The sequence below is a fragment of the Rhynchophorus ferrugineus genome, unplaced genomic scaffold, assembly GCF_030347505.1.
Source record: "Rhynchophorus ferrugineus isolate W39M unplaced genomic scaffold, kcgeb_rfMv2 rfM4, whole genome shotgun sequence".
NCBI classification, from domain to species: Eukaryota; Metazoa; Arthropoda; class Insecta; order Coleoptera; family Curculionidae; genus Rhynchophorus; species Rhynchophorus ferrugineus.
The window spans coordinates 29,084,077-29,106,897 of record NW_027472583.1 but is presented as its reverse complement, the minus strand read 5'-3'; the positions used below and the strand labels follow the sequence as shown (position 1 = coordinate 29,106,897).

The 22,821-nt window shown below is 31.7% G+C and overlaps 1 protein-coding gene across 23 annotated transcripts in view; it reads right to left on the bottom strand.

The window, feature by feature from the left end:
* Positions 1-22,821, bottom strand: part of CAP (Cbl-associated protein) — a 153,171-nt gene that overhangs the window by 70,974 nt on the left and 59,376 nt on the right. For 19 of the 23 annotated variants that reach the window (XM_076402581.1, XM_076402580.1, XM_076402584.1 and 16 more), the window contains 3 exons: positions 11,587-11,697; positions 11,383-11,460; positions 1,702-7,674 (listed from right to left, as the gene is read on the bottom strand). In XM_076402581.1, the coding sequence (XP_076258696.1) occupies positions 1,702-7,674; positions 11,383-11,460; positions 11,587-11,697 (6,162 nt within the window). Of the gene's footprint in view, positions 1-1,701; positions 7,719-10,653; positions 10,712-11,382; positions 11,461-11,586; positions 11,698-14,751; positions 14,864-22,821 lie in introns of those variants that run through there. The other 4 variants (XM_076402599.1, XM_076402603.1, XM_076402601.1 and 1 more) reach the window with 3 other exon arrangements.

Below are 22,821 nucleotides of genomic sequence, written 5' to 3'. Positions count from 1 at the left end.
TTAGATATCAATGATAAACTCAAGTAATAAAGTATTTCTGTGTATATGGTACATTAGCAAGTTGTACTGTTTTATGGGTTACTAAAATGGAATGAAACTGCAATGTCTAACCGGCGTAAACTGAACGAATTACATTCAAGGCCATCAGTAGAGATTTTCAGTTGCAAGAGTTCAGAAAAGATAGTCGTGTAGCCCGATTCTACTGCAACCAGTCTAATCCCCAGACACAGCCTCTTCTGGTTACTACTTATTGTTTACTATCGATTGAATCGCTGCCAGATTACCAATGTTGTTTTGACTTTTGATGTACAATTTTTCTTTAAAAAATGATCAAGATGCATGCAAGCACCGAATATTACGATCACTAAATTCCGTTTCCTGTTTATTCACATATTTTTCATAATATATAATATCAGAAAGCCCACAGACTTTCAAAGGATTTCAAATATTTTCTGCAAAAACTGCATTTTGTACATTTTCGGGTAATAAAATGGAATATGATATTCTACGCAGTGTTACAGTTAGAAAAAATCGTCATAAATAATATGGAACATATTTTTTAAACGAATATGTTTTAGTTGAAACAATTTTACTTAAGGATAATACGGGGTATATTATTAAAAATATATATTGTTTGGGCAAATTAGTACAAGAATATTCCTTAATTTTGTCTCCGCCAACAAAATTTAGTTCGAATGTCTGGTGGAGACAGTTGCATGCTGAGTTTAAATTTGTTGTGTTTTTTTCGTTCAAAAAAATATGTTAATGTGTGCTGCAAAAAATATTTTTTATTTTTTATACTTTATTTTCAACATTCTTACATAATGAAACCTATATTTTTAAAGAAATATTAATTTGTTAATAATTAATATTCATTAACTAACATTGTAATGTTGCTTAACCAATATTAGGATTGAGAAAGTTTTCTTTTTCTTTTAGTTATCCTTTATTAACAAAAAACAATTACTAGAGACTTCCTAGAGAAAAAAATTTTTATAGACACACATTGGACCTTCACCAAATCAAAGCTAGTTTTAATGAGTCACCATTTGGTTTAAGATAATTCAAATAAAAGTAACGTAAAACTGACTAAAAATAAATTTAAACGTTTTGTATCTGATTTCATGTCGTTTACTTTTTGGCCTGAATCCATTTAATGAATAAACTAAATTATTCATCAATATAAATATTAGTTTATATAAAAACAAACTAACTCAATACAGTACAAATCTTATTGCGTTCTGCAATAGCCGTCTTTGATTTATTTAAAAACTAGGGGAATGTTTTTAAACGATCTTAAATATAATTAGAAATTAGTTGCTGAGAGAGTAATTATTATTTTTATTATTATTTATTTATTTTACTAAAAATAGGAAGAAAATATTTCTTCTGTTTATAAATGCGCGTTTCTTCTAAACTTCAAGCTTTCAAAATAACAAACTAATAAAATTTGAAGAGACTAAAAATAGACGTAAAATATAACATCAAACAAACACATCGTATACCTACCTACCTGTACAAATAATATAATTTTGTATTTGACGTTTATGAAACATAACACTGAAACTTATGCTATTGAAATTAGGGGTTTAGTAGGGAGTCATGCTTTTCATCTAAATTAAATAATTTTTCTGACATGATGGCTGTTTTTTTTCGAAAGTTAATTTAAGCACACGTTTACAGATATCACACTGAACTTACTGTCATCTTGATAGTCTGCTAGACCATCTACGAAATCTTGGAGGTGTTTCGGCAGTGCGTCTACACCCTTTACTTTGTCTCCATCAAGTACTATCACTGGAGGTTCATCGGTTTTCTCATCAGGTTCCTTTTTTTCGTCCTTTTCCAACTCACTGTCGCTGGTGACGTTATCGCGACTCCTTCCTAATTTTTTTGCCTTTACTTTAGCCATAAATTCCTTCTCTAACTCGATAGGATGGACAATTTCCTTCGGTTTTATGGAGGGCGAACTGGCGTTTTGCTCCAAATCGTTACTCGATGATATCTTGATGACTTTCTGCTGCTTCCTTTCTTCGCGCTCGCAGAACTTATCCATATACTCGTTATACATTTGTTGTCTGAAATATTCCGTAGGGAACACAGGCATCGATACCGGCCGATATTTCGGTTCCTGTTCGCGAAATTCTGCATAATCTCCCCTCTTCGATACATAGAAATCCTGCACGTGAAACTGTTTCTGTTTGCTGGGCGCCATCTCCGCTTGGATCTTTCTTTTTTCGTCCTCCAGGCGTTCCAGCTCGCGCTGGATCTCTCGCTCCTTCTCCATGATGGACCAGAGCTGGCGTTCGTACAGTTCTTGCGGCAGCGAGCTACGTCGTTTCGCCAATCTCGCCCGGTCCGGTTCAGAACTGTTAGAGTTTCTGCGTAGAGTATTTATAGGTATGTTTGTGCAGTCGAGGTTTGAAGTGCTTTTGCTTTTATTTCTCGCCAGCGTCAACCATTCTCCCAAGTTTCTCGCTTGCAGGCGGCGGTAGGAGCTGTCCTCCGACCACGACGGCTCGCTGGAGGTTTCCGTTTCCGTAGGTTCTTCGCGAATGATCGTCAATAGCCGGTTGGGACTCATCACGGTGGTCTCGCGATCGTCGTACTCGATAAATTTTCTGTCCCCTTCCCCCTTCTGTCTCACGCAAATGTCTTTATCCGTATACCACGTACTGGGCATCGCTGAAACTTGATTATCTTGCGTGATTTTAGGTTCTTGTTGGGAATGAACGCTCTTAAAAAAATAAGGCAATCGGTTGGTGTAGTTCTCGATGGATTTCGAGACGTCCGCCAACTCCCTCAGAACCTCTTCCCCGAAAGGTAACGACATCATCAGATTTAACACGATACTTCTCAATGACATCGGTTCGTACACAATCTTGAGCCCGCCATTTTCCTCTTCCTTGGTGATCGAGGTGATATCTCCTATCGAGGAATTCGGGTTGTATTTGGCAGTACAACGCGAACTTTCTCCAGAACTATCACTGCTTACCGAATCCCTACGAGGTGGACTTAAAACGTTGGTATGTATTGTCTCGGAATTTTCTGGTATAATTTTTTCATTGACCTTCGATGATTTTACGTTAGAATCTTTGTTTTGAACCCCCTCTGTGGAAGTATCTTTTTTTGATATATTCTTCATTGATTTACCGATGGTTTTTAATTTCTCTAGTAAGCTTGAATTATCTGAAATGGTATCGTTTTTTGCATCCTCAGATACTACGGGTATATTATCTGATTTAGATTCAGTATTTTGTGAGTATAGGTTAGAACTTTCGGAATCAGCAATACCGAACGAAATTGGTATTACCCTTTCTTTACTATCGATAAAATTAAGTAATTTAATTTGTGCATTTGTTTCCTCACATTTAGCAGTTTTTGTTTCATTTACTGTCGTTTGACTTTTAGATATATTCTCTACAGATTTGGTGATAGTTTTTAACTGTTCTAGCAATTCGGTGTTAGGTGTTGTTACTTTCTTTTCGCTGTCAGGTTTTTCTGAAGATAGTGTAGTACTGTTGGAGGTGTTATTTGTGAATTGTACTGATACTTTTGCGTCGCATTGTTCGACTGATATTGGTATTATTTTTTCCTTATTGTTAGTTGGTATGTTTTGTTCCTCGGGAACGGTACCTTTTATTTCATCGACTACATGAATTTTAGATATATTCTCTATAGACTTGCTGATAGTTTTCAACTTTTCTAGTAACTTTGAGTTTGATGTTTCTATTTTATTATTAGATCTGCCTGGTAGCGATGTATCGGTTGTATTATCTGCAGATTTATGTTTTTCCGAATTTGAGTTAGATAACTTTATTTTAGAGTTGGAATCTTCGACTGAGATTGGTATTATTCTTTCTTTAGTGTTAGTAGTATTTTCAACATTGATATGTTGAAAGGATATGTTTTCTTTTGCCTTTGTTTCACCAACTATTTGATTTATCGCTAAATTCTCGACAGATTTGGTGATACTTTTTAATTCGTTCTGTAACGTCGAGTTAGATGCCTCCATTTTATTTTCGTTGCTTAGTGTAATAGTACTATTTGTGTTATCTTCTACTGAAATATTTGAGTTAGACTTTTCTATTGTAATTGGAATAATAATTTCTTTATTGTTTGTGCTGTTCGTAGATTCTTCCACCTTATCTGGTATATTTATTTCCCTGTCAATGGTATATTTTATATCACCGATCATTTCATCTTTTGTTATATTTTCTACAGATGTATTTATAGTTTTTAATTCATCCACAAATTTTGAGCTAGATTCTTCCACTAGGCTATTAGTAGATTTATTCGTGATAGAATTTTCTTGTATTGAGTTAGCATGTTCTATAGTAATAGGTATAATTCTTTCTGTATCACTAGTGGTTTTTATTTCATTCACTGCTTCAGTTTGAGATGCACTGTCTATAGATTTAGTTGTAGTTTCTAAATGCTGTCTAGCTTTTGAGGCGGAATCTTGTGTTATTTTTGAGTTAGAATTTTCAATAATAGTTGTATGTATTATTTTTTTGGTATCATCAGTGTTCTCTACCTTAATTGGTATATTTATTTCTTTGTCAGTAGTAACTTTTATTTCATTCACTTTTTCAGTTTGAGATACACTCTCTATAGAGTTAGTTGTAGTACCTAAACGGTCTCTAGACTTTGAGGCGCAGTCTTGTGGCTCTTTTGAGTTTTCGATTATAATTGGTATGATTCTTTCCTTATTCTTATTGCAAGTAGTTGAACCTTCTACCTTAATAGGAATATTTATTTCACGATGTGTAGTACTTTTTGATATATTCTCAACAGACTTACTAAACTGTTTTAACTGATTTATTGATGTGCTTGTTGACATGTTATCAGTGGATTTATATTTTTCTGATAATTTCAGTGACCGTGGAATTTGAGAGCTTAAATGTTCAATAGTGATTGGTATAGTTCTTTCTATGTTATTTGCTGTTTTATGAGTCGATAAATTTTCAGCTGACTTGCTTAAGTTCCGAAATTCTTTCATTGCGTTTGAATCCTCTATTTTAATTGGTATTGTTCTTTCGATAGGGCTCTTCAGGCCTTCGAATTTCTGGTTGGTCATTACGTTATCAACAGATTTACTCATTTCTTTTAAATGTCCTGAAATTGAACCAAAATTACGCATTTTTAGGTCAGTATTAGGCGTGCTTGCATTTTTTACGGAGGTTGATCTTGTTGTACTTTCTATATTTTCAATTTTGTGAACCGATATATTCTCAGCAGATTTATTTATATTTGTTAAGTTCTCAGTTTTACTATGAATATCTGTTTTATCAGATTCTTCTGTAGTTATTGGGATATATCTCTCTGTACCTATAAATGGTTTAGAATCACTGTCACTTGATGTACTTGGGACATTATTCTCCACATTACTAGTTCCTTGAAGCTCTTTTGAGTCAGACTCTTCCACTTTTATTGCTGTATTTATTTCATTCTCGATAATTTCTGATAATTTAACAGTAGACTCAGTGAGACCATTTTTTATGCAAGTCGGGTTAGTATCTGGAGGATTTAGTTGATCGATTTCTCTAGATTCAGGGAGTAGAATCTTTTTTAGAATGCTACCGTCGCTGTTGGAGTTAGTTTTAGCGTTATCTAGGCTATTGTTGGCTTTGGATGTTTTATGATTAAGATCGACTTTATTAGATTTTTCATCTAGTTCTAAAAATTTAGCCACTCGAGCTTTAACTAAATCATTACTATCGACGTTTTCGCTTTCACTCACAACGCTAACTGTTTGTTCGTTGAATACTTGCCCGGAAAACTCCTTTACCCGTCGTTGGACCAAATTTTTTGTCGGAACATATTCTTCTTCTTCTTCTTCTTTCTGATCATTATCTGAGGTCTTATGAGTAAATTTTTCATCAATGCTTTGTGATCTCATTGCACCAAAGCTCTCCTGCTTTTTAATTTTTTGTTTCAGTTCAGAATTTATTTTGCAAATAGTTTCAAACTCCAAAAGTTTTTCGTTATCTGTTTTGTTTGAGTCTTTTGATACCATCATCATGTGCTTGAGAACATTCTCGTCAAGTTTCTCAGTAGCGGCGTCGGTATTTTTTGGATTACCACTGTACTCTTCGATGGATTTTCTCGTCTCTATATTTCCATCGTCATTTTTTTCATCAATTGATACCTTCAGAACATCAATGTTTTTAATTTCACCATTTACTGTCTCTTTGTTGGTGTGAATTGAAGTTAAGCTTTTGATTTCTTTTTGATTGTTGAAGCTTTTGGATTCAGTTTTAGTGGTTTCAGTTTTGCAAGTCTCCACGGTACTTCGCTTTAAACCTTTAAAACCAGTATCAGGTTCTTTCTCGGTTAGTACATTTGGAACCTTGGTGTAGTCAAATAGAATGTGTTTAAGTATACTACCTTCAGTTGTATTACCGTTATGTGAATTGTTTTCTGGAGAGGGAGGGGGTGTTAATTCTGTTAACAAAGCTGCATCTAAATCTGTAGAGAACTCATTTGATTTGGATATATTTTTGGTTGAAGTTACATGACTAGAAATAGTTGTAGTAAGAGATTCGTTAGTACGTACTTGTAAAATGTCTTTGTCGTCATTTTCTTTTGTATTTTCACTGCTAGATATCGAGGAATCGCTAGATTCATTGATATAAACAACTTCAGCTTTCTCAGCGTTTTCTTTTAGAGTTTTAGTATTACATACGTCCTCTTGTATCCCTATGGGATCCACTGTTTTAGTCTCCACCAAAAAAACATCGTTTTTATCGGGTAAACTGGCATACTTTTGTAGAAGTTTACTTTTATTTTTTCTTGGGGGTACGGGGGGTGGTTTCAGTTCTTGTTCGGGGGTTCCCTGTTTTGGGTTCTTATCGATTTTGGAACTATGAGATTCCCTGTCGCTCATATCGCTTGCTTCTTCGGATATGGCGTCTAAAAATCTCGGATTATGCGCCATGGGTAAGAAATATTGTTCGAGTTCCTTTCGCGTTTGTTTTTTCTTTGTATTCGTATTAGAATCAGACTCGGCTCGTTCGTATAAATCTTTAGCAGATTCTTCGGGTGAGTCGACCAGCTTTAAACTACCTAAAAAACTGCGAAGTTGTTTCTCTTCCTCGGGACTTATATGGGACAAAGATTCGATCACATTATCTTCGTTTAGCTTCAAGGTAATATCACTCAACGTGGAACGTTTTGCCCGTTGAGTGTCAGCGTCGTTGAGCAAGTTCTCCTCAGAAGAAGCTTCAGAAATAACGACGTTGTCCGGAGGATGCTTTGAGTCCTCCGCCTCGCTGGCTTCCGATAGTTCTTGGATATTTAGTAAGTCGTCGTCATCTAGACTTCTGCTTTTGACTTTTAATTTTTTGTCGGCTCTTTTGATCTGTTCGATTCGGAGTTCTTTAGGCGACTCGACCTTATATTTATGTTCTACGCGTTTCAGTTTAATAATTTCCAAATTTGTGGTCGATATTTCCTGTTCTGGAGATTTAGGGGGCTGTTGTTCTTCGACTTCTTCGGGGATCGCGTTAATGTCCGCTGTCACCTCTTTGATTTCGACTATCGCTCGATTTTCCTGAGAGGTTTGTCTCTGGAGTAAGTTTTTCCGTCTCTGTCGTCTGCGTTTACTTTTTGACACCCGCTCTTGCCCATCGTTCATATCCTCCGCTTCGGTCTCGTCACCGTTTTTCCTTCCTGTATTAGATGAAATTTGCTCGAGATTTCATAGATCCACATCGCTCAACATCAAAAGAAAAACAGATAAGATATAAGCTTGCCAGTGATGAAAGACATGATACACCACAGTTTCAGATAGAGATCGAACGTTGAGGTTATATAATCATTTTTAAGTAATATTGATGTTATATGGATATGTTTAATTATAACATATTTAACATATAACATGTTTAACAAAACATATAACTGTTTTCAAATTATTGCTTGAGAAGTGTCATAATTGTACAAAGTGATGCATTAATGAATTATCAGAATTTTTACAAGTACAATTGTTGTTTACTTAGACGTTGATGACTTGAATTGAATAAAGCTGTACAGTAATTAAATTAGAATAGAGTCAACATTAAAGGCATGAGAGAACCTATAGTATGTAGTAATATTTACAGCAGGAAGGTCAGGTAATACAAACTATTAATTTTAAAATATCTCAATATACAATATTTTACTTAAAATATTTATACAGCATAATGCAGGAACTGAAGTAGGCACTTCAATAACTAAAAGAAAAAGTAAAAGAAAATAACTGGTTATATTAGATTACGTAGCAATTTGACACAATCAAAGTAACTGAGAAAAAAGAGACACAAAACAATAAAACGTAGATACAGCTGGAATGACCAATAAGAAAGTATTAAAAATAGTCGGGATCAACAATATGAAAGTGAAATACTGCCGGATAATGAGAAAACTGCTGTCTGAATAGTAGTTTGAACACTAATACAGAACAAAAAGAAAAACAATCAATTTTTAAAAGTTATGCAGGAAATTAGACCATAATTGTACCAATCTAAAAGAACAAGGTAGCAAGTAACATAAAATAACTCGCTTCGAACTAAAAGAACAAGTCGTGCAGGGTAAGTGAGGTTTTTATGACGCAAAACCTGCTAAGAGAAATCACTTCTTGATTGATTTTGATTAATGATATTTTTATTAATTACTAATTATCATTTGATCTACTGCCAAACACTACCATATTCCAAGATGATAGTGTGCCCATACACATAGCCAAAAAGGTTCAATCTTCGTTTGAGCAGCATCAAGATATCATCAAACATCTTCCCTTTCTAGCACAAATGCAAGTTGTATGGGGAATTTTAAACGAGAGAGATGAATATATTGCAGCTGTTTTAAAAGCAAATGGTGGCTTTACATCTTATTAATATATGAATAATGTGTATATGCCATTCCTTTTTGTCCATCCTCTCTATATACTGATAATATTTTAAATTTTTCATGCATTTTCTTAGATTTTGATGTATCAATTAACATCGTTGTTTTTTATGTATTTGTTGGGAATGTTTTAAACATTAATTTTTAGTATTTTTAAATCAATTTTATCAATAACAACTTAACTTAAATAGTATAGATTACATAATTTCGTTATATTATTATTGTTATAAATTAAATGTTAAAAAGATAAAGGGAATATTTTAAAATATTCATTTGGAGTAATATTCACTAATAGATAATGATCAGTATAATAAACAATCAGTATAATGTTATAAAAAAGTTTTTATACTCTTATTTATACATAAAGCTTCTGTTTGATTAACACAAAAACCTAGAAAGATACAGAAATCTAATTATAACTTAATCATGACAAGAAGCGAGCTTAAAACATTTAATAATCATGATTTTTCTCATGGATATTTTAGACAGGATTTGTTTTTGAGGGAATTTGCCAAAATAATTTCTTAACATCATTATATGGTACACAAAGTATTAACAAGTTTTAAGTGAATTGAAGCTATCGCGCAATTAATTGGAAGCAAAACATTTAGCCCAAATGAGTGCTTGTTATATTGTATGTAAATTATATCGAACATTTAATTAATATGTATTTCAAACTCTGCAAATTATTGTTTTTGTAAGAAGTATGAAGTTGTCATAAAAATAACAGTGAATTGGAAGTTTCACTGAAACAAATGGCCATCTAAATGTTGTAGGATTCATTTTCATAATGAATATGAGACATTAATTTATAGGTATAATATACAAACGCACATTGACAATATTCTTGGAACGGATCATCGAAAACCAGTCAAAACTCAGAAGATCAAGTTAAAGCTGCTCAAGAAACAAATTCATTGACTGTCAAGGAGTCAAACTGTTTGACAGTCAAACATTTTTTTTTCGATTATTGTAATGTGTTGTTCTAGTTCATTTCTACTTCCCTTTAGGAAGACACTGTAAATCTTGAGGAATACTAAGGTTAAGAAATGGTTAAGAAATGAGTCTGCTCGAAATTGAAGGCATATGAAATTACGCTTATGGATTACCTCTTCACCTTCCAAAAATAATCTTCTAGCCTTCTGAACTTTTATAGAAGAAAACATCGTTTTCTAACAAGGTAAGCTAACATATATGAGATTAAGCTCCCTCTGATTTCAGGTTAAGGAGAACATTAACGAATTTTTTTGCAAATAAGTTTTACCAAATAAAGAGTTGAGTGAAATTATACGCAACTATAACATATACAAACAATAAAAACAATTCATTGACAGGCCCTCGGCAGAAATTTACCCTTTCACCTAATACATTCAGATATATGAAAGGAATACCTCAATTATCATGACATGAGCCTGACTGAATATTCACGGAGTGAGTATAAATAAAAATTGTGAATAAACATGAAAATTTAAATGAATGCTTGAGGAACCTCCTGTATCAGTAACAACATATTTAGTTTGATTTTATTAGAATCTTTTTTTTGGGTGAATAACCATATATGTAAGGTTATAAAAGTTAAAAGAAGCTGTTCGCCAATGATTTATATAATAATGATATAATGATAAGTTTAAGGAGATGATTTCTTACAACTAGATTTATACAGTGTTGATCCAAAGTATTTGTAATAATTCTAAGTGAAATGTATATAAAACTATTTAAATAATACATCCATTATTCTCTTTTAATTTTTCTATTTACCCAACTTACCAAACATTATGCACACTCAAACAAAACCATCTTTATTTTGAAACAATTATCATAACCTTCAACCTTCTTATTTTTCTCGATATATCCTTTACGGTGGCGTATCACAGAGTAGGTTGATTAGAAAATAGATGTTAAGCACTGCACACAAAAATCGGTTGCACATACACAAAAGGACGCGTACTGTAGTACTGCGTTGGTACTCTGGTAGACATTGTTACTGTTAAATGCCACTTATGTTTATTAGTTTATAAGAAAAACGCAGGATATTTAGCGGCAGTTTCGAGCCAAGTGTGCTATTACGTTACAAACTGCCGATTAAAGAGTTTAAAATTTAAGAGAAAAATTCGACTGAGAATTAATCAGTTTACACGATAGCGATATTTGTTGATGGATCTTATCAGATTAGGAACAATCCGAAACAGGTTTTGTTTATTAATGACATACTGATAAAATAAATGCATCTTATATTTTTGGTAATATCTTAAATAATTGATTTTATTATTTTTTAAATCTCATTATATTTTTATGTTGTAAGATTTAACATACACCTTCGCCATTTTGTCACAAATATCTAAACGGAATATAATTTAATATGGTTTATTTAGCGCTATAAATGTTAATTGTTATTTGTTGATATCAGTTTATATGATAAACTGCTTTAAATATGTATTACTAAATATGAATGCTGAGCAAAAATCAAAAACAAAATCATAATTAAATAAACCTTACCTTCGTCTGGAATAGAACTACAATTGGAGTATGATGACTGTCTGGATACTTCAGCCTGATCTGTGGATACGGTTTTACCTAGAATAAAACAAATATATTTATTATATATTCTGATCGCGTATAACATGCAAAAAAGTATGAATATTCATTTGTTTTCGTAAAATTAGGAGACATTTTGTTTATATGATTTATTAAGATGTTTACCTTCAGCAACTAAAGTATTTGGTGTCGATGTTGAGGAACTGGATGACGTGGAGCTTTGTGACACTGGAATGTTAGTGACCACTATTGCATCTCCGTCGTTGGCATTAATTCCTGCAAGGAAATAAGAATATATTTGCTATTATTTGGAAATAATTAGATTTCATGTATTCTGATCTTTTATACAGAAAATTGGAAACCATATAAACTCGTTTATTTAATAACGAGAAATAAATATTTGTGAGTTGTTATTGTTAAAATGATGTAAAATATTTTTAAAACATAAGTATTAGTGGTATTCATGTTTCTTATGGAAATGTTGTGTGAAATAAATAATTGTTATTTGTGCATACTATAATTTATATTTTATTTCTATAATTTGAAGAAAGCATATATCTTAAGTTGTCAGGCGTGGTTTAAACATACTTGCGATGTCAAATATAAAATATATAGCAGAAAAATAAAATAGTATGAAGTTGTGGTGTATTTTTGGATGGATGGTGTCGCAGTAGGGTTCTATATAAACTGAAGCTGAAACACGATAAATGACTGACAGGTTTATATTTTATATACTTGAATGTCATGCATGAACAAATATGTTTTCTGTATCTTACAGTTTGATGATATCAACTAATTAAGAATATGCTACAGAGATCAGCTGGTCATGGCTTGAACATAACGGAGATGATTATTGATGATACCAACTGAAATTATTAGTGGAATTTTCTACCGAATATATGTTAAGAATATTGAGCGGATCAGTCAAAGAAAAACTCTCAGTCTATTTGGAAACTTTTAATAATTTTTTCAAAACAATATTTAATAAAATTTAATTGGGTCTTAATAGAAGTAGGTTTTAACAGATTTAGTAGAACGTGGAATTTTTAAATCATAATATAAACATTTATATTAGAATCAAATTTTGCATAAATATAACTGATAAAACAATAGTTTTTAGGTAAAATTCCTGGTCCCTAAAAAGTATATCATTAAGTAATACCTTTTATAGCTCTTTCAAAGAACGATTTGCCTATTTTGAGTATCACTATGCCGTTGGTGGCAAAGTAATTAGTTAAGTAATTCGTTCTTCGATTTTTGTAATGATCTTTGTGGAATAGATTTTTTGTTTCATGCATCTGATAATATTTTTTCTACATTTCTTCACTCAGTCAGTCCAATAATATTCACTCTAAATGGTTTTTCTCAATGTAGCCAATGAACAAATATTCTATGCGCATCTCAATATATGGAGACCATAGAGCTGACAGTTGATGTTTGAATTTTTGATTATTTTGAACGGCTTCCATCAGCTGTTGTTTCCTCAACTGACAATATTTTTGATCCAGGAGTGTAGTAATGGATCCGTGTTTCATCATTTGCTTATTTCCAATTAAACAGCGCCAAAATAGCGTTCTTTTTTATTCATTAATAAAACGTCAGAATTTCATAAAATTTTGACACGTGCGGCTTGAAGATAAGTATTATTTAAGGTTGAGCTTAGAGAGATTAAAAGGCAGCGTCATGTATAGCAGGGTTATATAGCACAAATATAAATATATATAAATAAATATAAATAGCACAAATCACAATCAAATAAACATTACAATACTTCGTAAAAAAAATAAGAAAAATATTGGAAAATAAGTATACGACCATGTGATTAGACAATACATTTTTGACCTAATTTATCTGTTTATATATAAGGAAACACTAGAGTATTCAATAAGTTCATAGGGCATCTACTATCTAACAGTAATTATAAAAATATTACATTTTATGATTAATTGACTTTGACATTTACGACAATTATAAATTACATTAAATATGCTTAGTACAATCTTAATTTACAAATTAAGTTTTTACTACTATTCTGTTGTACTTGCATAAAAACACAAGCAAGGCGAGTACGGGATTAATACATCAGTATGTATTTACCAAAAATTTACCATATTTGACACTGACATTTTATGATGAAATTAAATTAGTGTATGGAATGGGTGATGGTTGAAGTTCGTATTATCTGAACATTGGTAACATTACTGATTGATTTCGATATATAGATTAGGATTAATTATTTTGCAGTTCTTAAATATTGAAAAACATTGAAAACAGAAAATGTTTCTAAAAAGAGTGCATAGATGTTTAGTTACAGGACTTTTATTAGCGAAATTATTTCTTATCTTGGAGGTTGGAATGGAACTGTAAAATTTCGGATTTTGAAGATATTTTTGGGCAAAAGAGCATCTGCAGTAGCTTACTTTCTAGTAACATATATAAAGGAGCTTTGTATCCTACAATACAATGTAATAGCATCATAAAAAACAAAAGAACAAACTTTTTATAAATTAGCAGTCTTGAAATAGAACAACCTTCGAATATTAAGGAAGACTAGTTTTAAGTTTAATTAATAAGAAAATTGTTATATATTAGGTTCTTCTATGTATTTTGATCATCCATATTACAGCTTAACTTAATTACTACATTTGGTAATTTTGACATTTTTCTACATAAAATAGTTTCCATTTAGAATTATGAAGTATAATATGTTGCATCTCGAATGGACTGTCCTACCGATCCCAGAGTGCTCATCAGACCCTTATGATTACCACAGGTTCTGATCCATACTTTGCCGGTAAAATTTGTAGAAATGCTGAAAAACTGCGAAAATTAATCGATGATTTCAAACCAACATCGTTCTTTCGACAGGGTATCGTCATGTTGCCACAAAGATAGGAAGAAGTTATAGAAAATTATTAATATTGTACTAATTTTCTTCAATAAATACATTTTTAAAACGAAAAAAAAAAACAATACATGGAAGCGTTTAATAAAAAATATGTAGCGAAACTTAACATAGTAGTTATATAATAAAGTAAAGGTCATCGAAATGTAAAACACGCGATAAACATAACCTATAAATTGGGTGAAATTATATGTAGAATGTAGAAAGTTCATTTCAATAAAATAATAATTGATATTAAAAGTGTAATAAATATCTTGAATTATTTAGAATATATTTCTAGCTTGTTATTGTGTTGTCTTGAGTTATTAAATTTTAGTAATTGCATTTAACAATTGATTATATGTAGGATATTATGTGAAAATTTGATTTTTGTAAGTTCAGAATATGTAAAAATGTGATGTTGGCGTCGTGTTAATATTACATACAGTTGAGAATCCGAAACCGAGGAACAAAACGACGAAATCCCAAAACCTACTATCGAAATGCTTTAATTGTGATGTAACGGGGTCAACCGGGACACTATCAGTCGTTTGCCGGCTGAATGGGTAAAAGGTATCGCACAAAACCAAACCGAAATAATGATGATGGCACACGGTGGTTTCTCAGAAATCGGAGCGTGGACGGCCACGACTCATAATTGAACAGGTGCCAACTGCAATTCCTCGTCCAAAGCGATGTTTTCGAGAGCGATTCGTAAATCTGTTGACTGATTTTTCAAATATTGGCACTCGGATTTAAACCGGTCTCCAATTTCCACGGATCACGTTGTGCTTTTCCCTATCTTCTGTAATTTTCGCAATTCAAAACAGGACAGAACCGAAGGACTGCGTATTTTGTCGTGTAAATTTAAGTTTTTATTGAGAAAAATACAGGGTACATTAATTTTACAGTTATTACTGTCAAGACTCGGGTCATTTTTGAGTATTTTTTAAAAACAGCTATATTAACAGGTTAATTGAAAAGTCCCCGGTCTGACACAAATATGGCGGTACTAGAATTAAATCCATATGTTTTTTAGTTGGCCCTAACCCTCAAAAGATGCGTGCATAAATTTGACAGCTGTCGGATCATTAGTTTGTGAATTATAGCATTTTGAGTGAAGCCACTTTTGTTATTGTGAAAAAAAATGGATAAAAAGGAATTTCGCGTGTTGATAAAATATTGCTTTTTGAAGGGAAATAAATACAGTTGAAGCAAAAAACCTGGCTTGATGCCGAGTTTCCGGACATTGCCCCAGGAAAATCAACCATCAAGAATTGGCATGCTAAGTTTAGACGTGGTCAAATGAGCATCGAAAATGGTTAATGCAGTGGACGCCCAAAAGAGGTTATTACCGACGAAAACATTTAAAAAATTCACAAAATGATTTTGACACAATTGATAGCAGACACTCTAAAGATATCAACTGAATGTGGAAATCATATCATTCACAAATATTTGGGTATGAGAAAGCTCTGTGTAAAGTGAGTAGCGCGCGAGCTCACTTTTGGCGCAAAAATGTGTTAAAATGTGTGTTACGTTATGCGTGAATTTATGTGGGGATAGCTAAAACCTCTCAGTGTCGTCTATCGCCGTTCAACAAGTGGTCTCTTCCTTCCATAAAATAAAATACAATTTTAAAGTAAATTAACAGTATGTATTTTAAATATTTCAGATATCATAGCTTATATTCCTCTAGAACCTATAACGAGTGTAATTCAACGTGTTTGTGTGAAGTACTTCGAAAGAGTGTCAGTGCATCCCAATGTACTTGCTAATCAGCTAAATATGCGATGTAATAGTGAAGTGCGGAGATTAAAACGTTTAACATCACCTGATCTGATTACTGGACATATGTAGACTTTAGAATAAGCTTTAGAATAAGACTAATTAAATAAGATAATATTTTATACAGAAGATTGCTTAATGAAGTGATTTTCTACATGCCATGTATATATAATATAGACATAAGAAATACTTATTGCCAATAGGGCAGATTGTGGACTCACTGAGCTTATATAGGGTGTTTCATTGATGCAGCGCTTGAATTTGCTGCCATGTGTGGTATACCACAAGAAATACAGTTAACCAGTTGACAATTTTGAGTTTAGAAAAAATGGAACCCTATAAGAGAGAACAGCTTGTTTTTATTACTTACCCATATTTCAAAAGTAATGGAAATTACGTCACATCAAAATGTTGATGCTTGTTACATGTATAAAAAAAATTCTTTCTTTCATATATATTTTTCAGTATGCTGGCGATTGTCCACTTTTTACACTTAATTTTACCTTTTTCTGTAGGCCTATGTAATAATATATCTTTACAATAATTAAAGTAATAGATCAATTATATATATAACAGAATTAATATTGAATATATATACGCACACAGTTGTTACATGTTATCGTGATTTCAGTTAAACATTTTCTCGTGAGTTTTTCATCTACATCACGGCTTCATTTTGGATTGTTTTTTTAAGAAGAAGCTCACAGAGCACCCTCGTATGACCCAGATAAATAACAACTCGACAATTGTGTGAGTGAGTCGTTTTTTACTGATCGATTTTATTGGTTTGGTCGCACTTCGAGAATTACAATAGCGAATACTGCTGTTTGATAATTGAAAATATTTTAGTTAGAATATAAGTGGTGTTATTAATTCCATCCCATTCCTAATCATTTGTGATTCGTAATATTTTCTGTTATTTTGTTGCCAGGTCGTTTGGTCATTTTGGGACTAAGGAAACCTGTTGTTTACATTTAAGCAGAAGACGTAATAAAATGTACAGCTAAAGAATTTCTGTCACAATAACACCATGAATATATTAATATAAATATTGTCCATCCTTCCACATAATTTGTGAATACAAATGTTCCGTAGATCAAGTAAAGCGTATACCGAAAGGCATTTTGTATCAAGTGAAATAACTGGTAGTCAAAAGGGACTAGGGCTTCAAAGATATAATGGCTTTCTAAAGAGTTTTCATGAAATTCATAAAATAATTAAATATGGTTCTCTCACAAGTACAATTTTTGTTGTGCAAAAAATATGCTCTTGTGACTCTCTGAATTGCCAGTTACAATTGCCTCTATTATAAACCAGCGGGAACTTATAAACACATCGTATATAAACAGAAGTGAAATGAAATTTGATGCAATATAAAAATTATACTATTCGATTTATAATAAATCCTATGTAATATTTTGAATACAGTTTATAGTTATAGTTAGTAACTTATACGGAGTTCCTCAACATAGCTAAGTCATAATATCATAAATAATATCAACACCATGCAATAAAGTACACCTTGTTGCATGTTAGCAACACTGCTTGAAGTCTTGCAGTTTACATTTCAATGTATTATATCATAGATAAATAGAGATTTAGCTTCACAGGATATTTTCGGGGAATGTTTCGCGATGTCCAACATGTAGATGTCGCTACATTTAACTAACTTGTTTTAATCACTATGCTATAAGCCGCGACGGGATCCGATTGGTTCACTTTGTTTTTTAAAGTGTCTTTATTGTTCATTTGTTTCGGGCGCCATTTTCAGCGTGAATAACCTAAGGAGCAGTGCAATTAGATCTTTATAACGTTTAGAGATTAAGTTATTAGTTCATTAGTATTTATAAGACGGTAGTACAATAAGTAAACTGAATTTTCCATCTAGAAAGTGTTGTGTACCCGGATGTACAGATAATAAAGAAATGCAGAATCATTTTACTTCGAAGAATTCTTTAGCTATCTTAAAAATCCCAAACTGACTGGATTAACCATCAAAGAAATTTATAGTTGTTAGAGCGTGTTTTGTTTTGTAAGTTGATATTTTAAATTTAATTTTAAAAATGATCCCTTTTCCGAAAGAAGCTAGATGAGCAGCCATATACTTTTATTCTTGGATCAATTATTTGATAGTTAAACCTTTTAAGAGAGGTTTAACCAAACCCAAGTAAGAACAAATTTGTTAAAGTGAATTAAAAATGTAATAACCGCCTTGAGGAGTTTCATTTCATTAAAGGAAAAAAATGTGTAATTTATCCGAGTAAATATTATAAATATTGGCTTAAGGCTACTTAATCAAGATAATTTGGATTTTTTTTGGGGTCTATTAGAGCTCATTTGCCTTTAGCAAATTCTGAAGAGAATAAATTCCATACTCAATGAACAAACAAGGCAAGGCAATATCACATTCCCCAGAAAAATGTTCTATTATACTGTCAGTAGTTAGTAACTTTATCTTACGATATTGCCACGGTGACAATATAACATATTTATGTCAAACATCTTTAAAAAAATGTAAATTTAAAACCTTATAATTGTACATTATTTAATGATCTTCCAGGTAGAATGTTAAAATTAATATGCACCATATAATTTTGGATAAAATAGGTAAAATAGGATTTTAACAGAGAAAGACTCAAATTTTGCTTTTAGTATGAGAAAACAAAAAGGTAGAACTCTAATAGATTTTATTAATTTCATGGCCCTAAACAAATATGAAAAAAAAAGGAAAAAACAGAAGACATAACTTAGTTCTTTGTTTATGATAATATTTATATTTTATAGATATATTTATTTTTATATTATATTTATATTTTATACATAATTTGCAGTTTTACAGATTATATTTATTTCAATCATAGATTTCATTTAATAAATCAATTTCAAAAATTAATTTGTTTTTTATTTAAATTTTATTGGTCAATTAAACATGACTTCAGGGCAGTCACGTGCCAAATTTATCAAAGAGCCAATCAAATGTCTTCACAGCAAAATGTTTTCCTTACAGGTGCCTATAATGGAGATTTGAATTGGCCTATCAAATTCAAAAGTCCCCTATTGAGTTGTCTCTCCATTACTCTATGTATTATACGTTTTGTTCTGCGACGGTAAGAGCAAGTGATCAGTGAAATGTGCAAAATCTCTCATATTTGGTGCTCGATCAGCGGGAACGTCTATGTTCAAAAGAACTGAATTGTTTGCCTTTCCACGAGAAACAATATCCACGTTAATAATAATATACACAAAATATAGTAAAACCTCATTGACGAAGGGGAATAGTCGGATAAACCCTAAGTTTATTGATAGAGAACCGATGACCATTAAAAAGGATTATGACCAGACAAATTTACCGTGGCAAAAGTGACAGCAGAATTGAATACTTAACAAAGACAGTTCGAAGAGAATTCCATAAACCTCGCAAATTAATAGAAGTGCTGCGATTACTAAGCGGCGGAAGAAGCGGTGCAACGATCATGAAACCTTGTACATAGAAAGAATATGGTATGGTCCAATTAATCCTCGTTTATATTGTTTCTTACAAATGGCTGTGTTTATCTATGGAGAAAGCCAAAATAATTTCGACTCTTGCTTCTTACAGTCAATCATGAGGGAGGTTCCGTTTTGAATTGGGTAGCAATATCATCATATTCGGCTTATCTACTCATTCACGTATATCCGCTAAATACTGCCATATTCCACGATGGTGATGCGCCCATACACACAGCTAAAATTGTCTTGGGTTTAAGAGCATCAGATTCTCATCAACTATCTTCCTTGGATAGCACTATCACCAGACCTTGATTGTAAGTTGTTTTATATCGGATAATGAGAAGTTAATACCCATCTCTAACATTATTGAAGCAATTGGATGTTTTGATATAATAATAGAATAATAATCCGTTTGAAACCCGCCGACATCTACTCGCCTTTATTGGAAAACCCTATAATTATCTTTTGTAACTATACAAGATACAATGACTTCTAATTTCTATAATCATAAAAACGCTCTAAATGTGTTAAAATACAGAAAATATCAAACGCTGTATTCGCCAGATATCGCTCCTTCTGTCGGCCAATCTACAGAACATAACAGATGCAATATATAATAACATAATGAATCTATTTGATATGATATTTGGTTGCTATTAGAAAAATGAGGGAAAATATGCTCTGATTTAGAATTTCAGCAATAATTTATAATGGACAGTTATTTTTAATAAAAAAGTCCTTTAAAATGAAATGTCACAACAATAAATCACATTGTAATAACCAAATAATACGTACATGCGAGAAGTCTTGCTGTAACATATGCAAAATTAAAGAACAATAGAGTCATTTAACGAGCCAAGCTGCGAGCCCTATTGTAGTAAAGTTGCATCTTTAATAGGATAATCATAATACATTATGTGTAGATATGACTATGAGCAAGAATAAACAGCCTTTATATATGCAATAACATTATAATAAAAATCGCAGTTAAGGACCTGTATTGTTTGTACTTATTCATCTTATGCTAGTTTATATTTTGTTAAAAAATAATGATTTGCCAAATTTTAAGAAACTATTTATATTGGGTCAAGGAATTATTTTTATCGTCTAGTTGGTGGTGGTGGTGGGTGTAATTATTGAATTTTGGAATTCATGACAGAAGGATACACTATAAGGATGCCGAAAAAATATCCGTATATCGATATATTTTGAAAAAAATAAATAAATATCAATATTTTTGGGCGAAATTTTTTTTGCCGATATTATGTCGATATTTTTCAATATTAAAAAAAATTATATTTCTTATATTTTTGTGTAGTGTATTTTGGTACTTAATTTTAAATGATTAGTAATTTTTGGTATTTAATTGTAAGGATTTATTAAAAATATTAATACATCTTGCGAAAAAATATCGATGTTATTTATAATATGGATATATCGAAATATCGATACTTTTCTCGGTGACTAATTCCTCTAATACGCTAGATGAGAAGAAACATAGATTTCATTAGGTAGTATCAGTACATTATATTCTTTCTTTTCCCAATATTATATTATATTCTTTCTTTTCCCAAAACTCAAATTACCATTTCGAGACACTTGTTTTCGATAAAAGTCATAAAGAAGAATGTACCGGCAAGAAATGAAGCGGATTTGGGAAAATTAGGTTTAAAATGTTTTGACAACTGGATTAAATGGGATTAATTAATTGGAATTGGATATAAGAATGTTATTTTAGAAATTATTTACAATATGGAACATTTTTGAACTTAATTGACGAATTTTTTGTACTTTCTTGGCAGAATTGTTTATGTAGTTATTAGCTAATTCTGAATAATAGTTAAAAATAAAACGAAATGCAATTGCGATTTCTTTTAATTTAAAAGGCACATCACACGCATATTACAAAGGGTTATCTATAACTATCTAATCATTTTTTTAATATTGTTCTTAAAGTCCAGATCTGCATATAACAAGTTGGTAAACAAATTAGGCAGCCAGACGAACCAAATTCTGAAATCCTACACTTCTAATCGTCACTTCACTATAAGATACAAATACAAATATGATACGGTTATACGAATATACCACCAGATAGTATTATTCGACCAGTATTATATTTACTCTATAACAGTGATTGCTAAATGTGAAGGAATAAAAATAGCTACATTTGCTGATGATGTTGCACTACCCGCTACAAGTAACAATACTGGGACGACTGTGAATAGAGTACAGACACCTGTCAATAACATTACTGAGTGGACTAAGGAGACGCAAAGGAAATTGAATGCTACTAAGTCTACACATATAGATTTCACATACAAAAAATAGATGAGCTGCCAGTAACTTGAGCACACTACCACTCAAGTAGAGAGATCATGTTTAAAAAATCGAAGAGGACTTTGAGGCAAAATTGTGATGGTAGTTTAGACGATAACACAAAATGTCACCTCACCAAGCCAGTGTAAACTTTTGGTGTGCATCTAGGCGATTCCACAGAGGAAACTAGTATCAATATGATCCAAATTTACCGAAAGAAAGTTCTTCATAGAATTTTTCATGCCCCCTTATATTAGAAATAATGACATCCACAAAGATATAAGGATACTGGCTGGCGGTAAGGGAAAATATAAAACGTTTTCCGAGAAAACAGTAAGTGAAATTCTGTGAAGTACTATAACTGATCGTCAATAATAGACTTACCCGGAAGTTGAACAGACAAAAACCCTTTGGACTAATAAAGTAAAATTAATTATTCTGAATGCGCATTAAAGTAGCACTAGTAGACAGATCCCGAAACTTTACAATTCATAAAATTTGTGAAACTTGATTTAGATTGGATAAAGTTTAATTGAATTAGGAATACATTATAAGTTAAATATATTATAAGCTAAAAATATTTTCGATGCTATGTAAGAATCTTCAGAAAATCAACAGAAACTAAAACTGGAATTTTACTTTTTGAAATATTTAAATCCAAAACCATGAATGCTATTGAATCATGCCTTCTAGCGCAGATAGACCATATAATTTTATATACATATTCATATTTTTACGTATTTATTTGTAAATAATAAGTATTAACAGAAATACCTGAAAATTGGTTGAAGAGAGAATACAATTCACTAGTTTTACTAAGTTTCCTTTTACTAATTACCTTTAAAAGCCTTATTAGACACATCTTGATGATATCGAACATTAAAAACTTAAGCGTTAAAGGAGTAGTAGCTTATACGTAC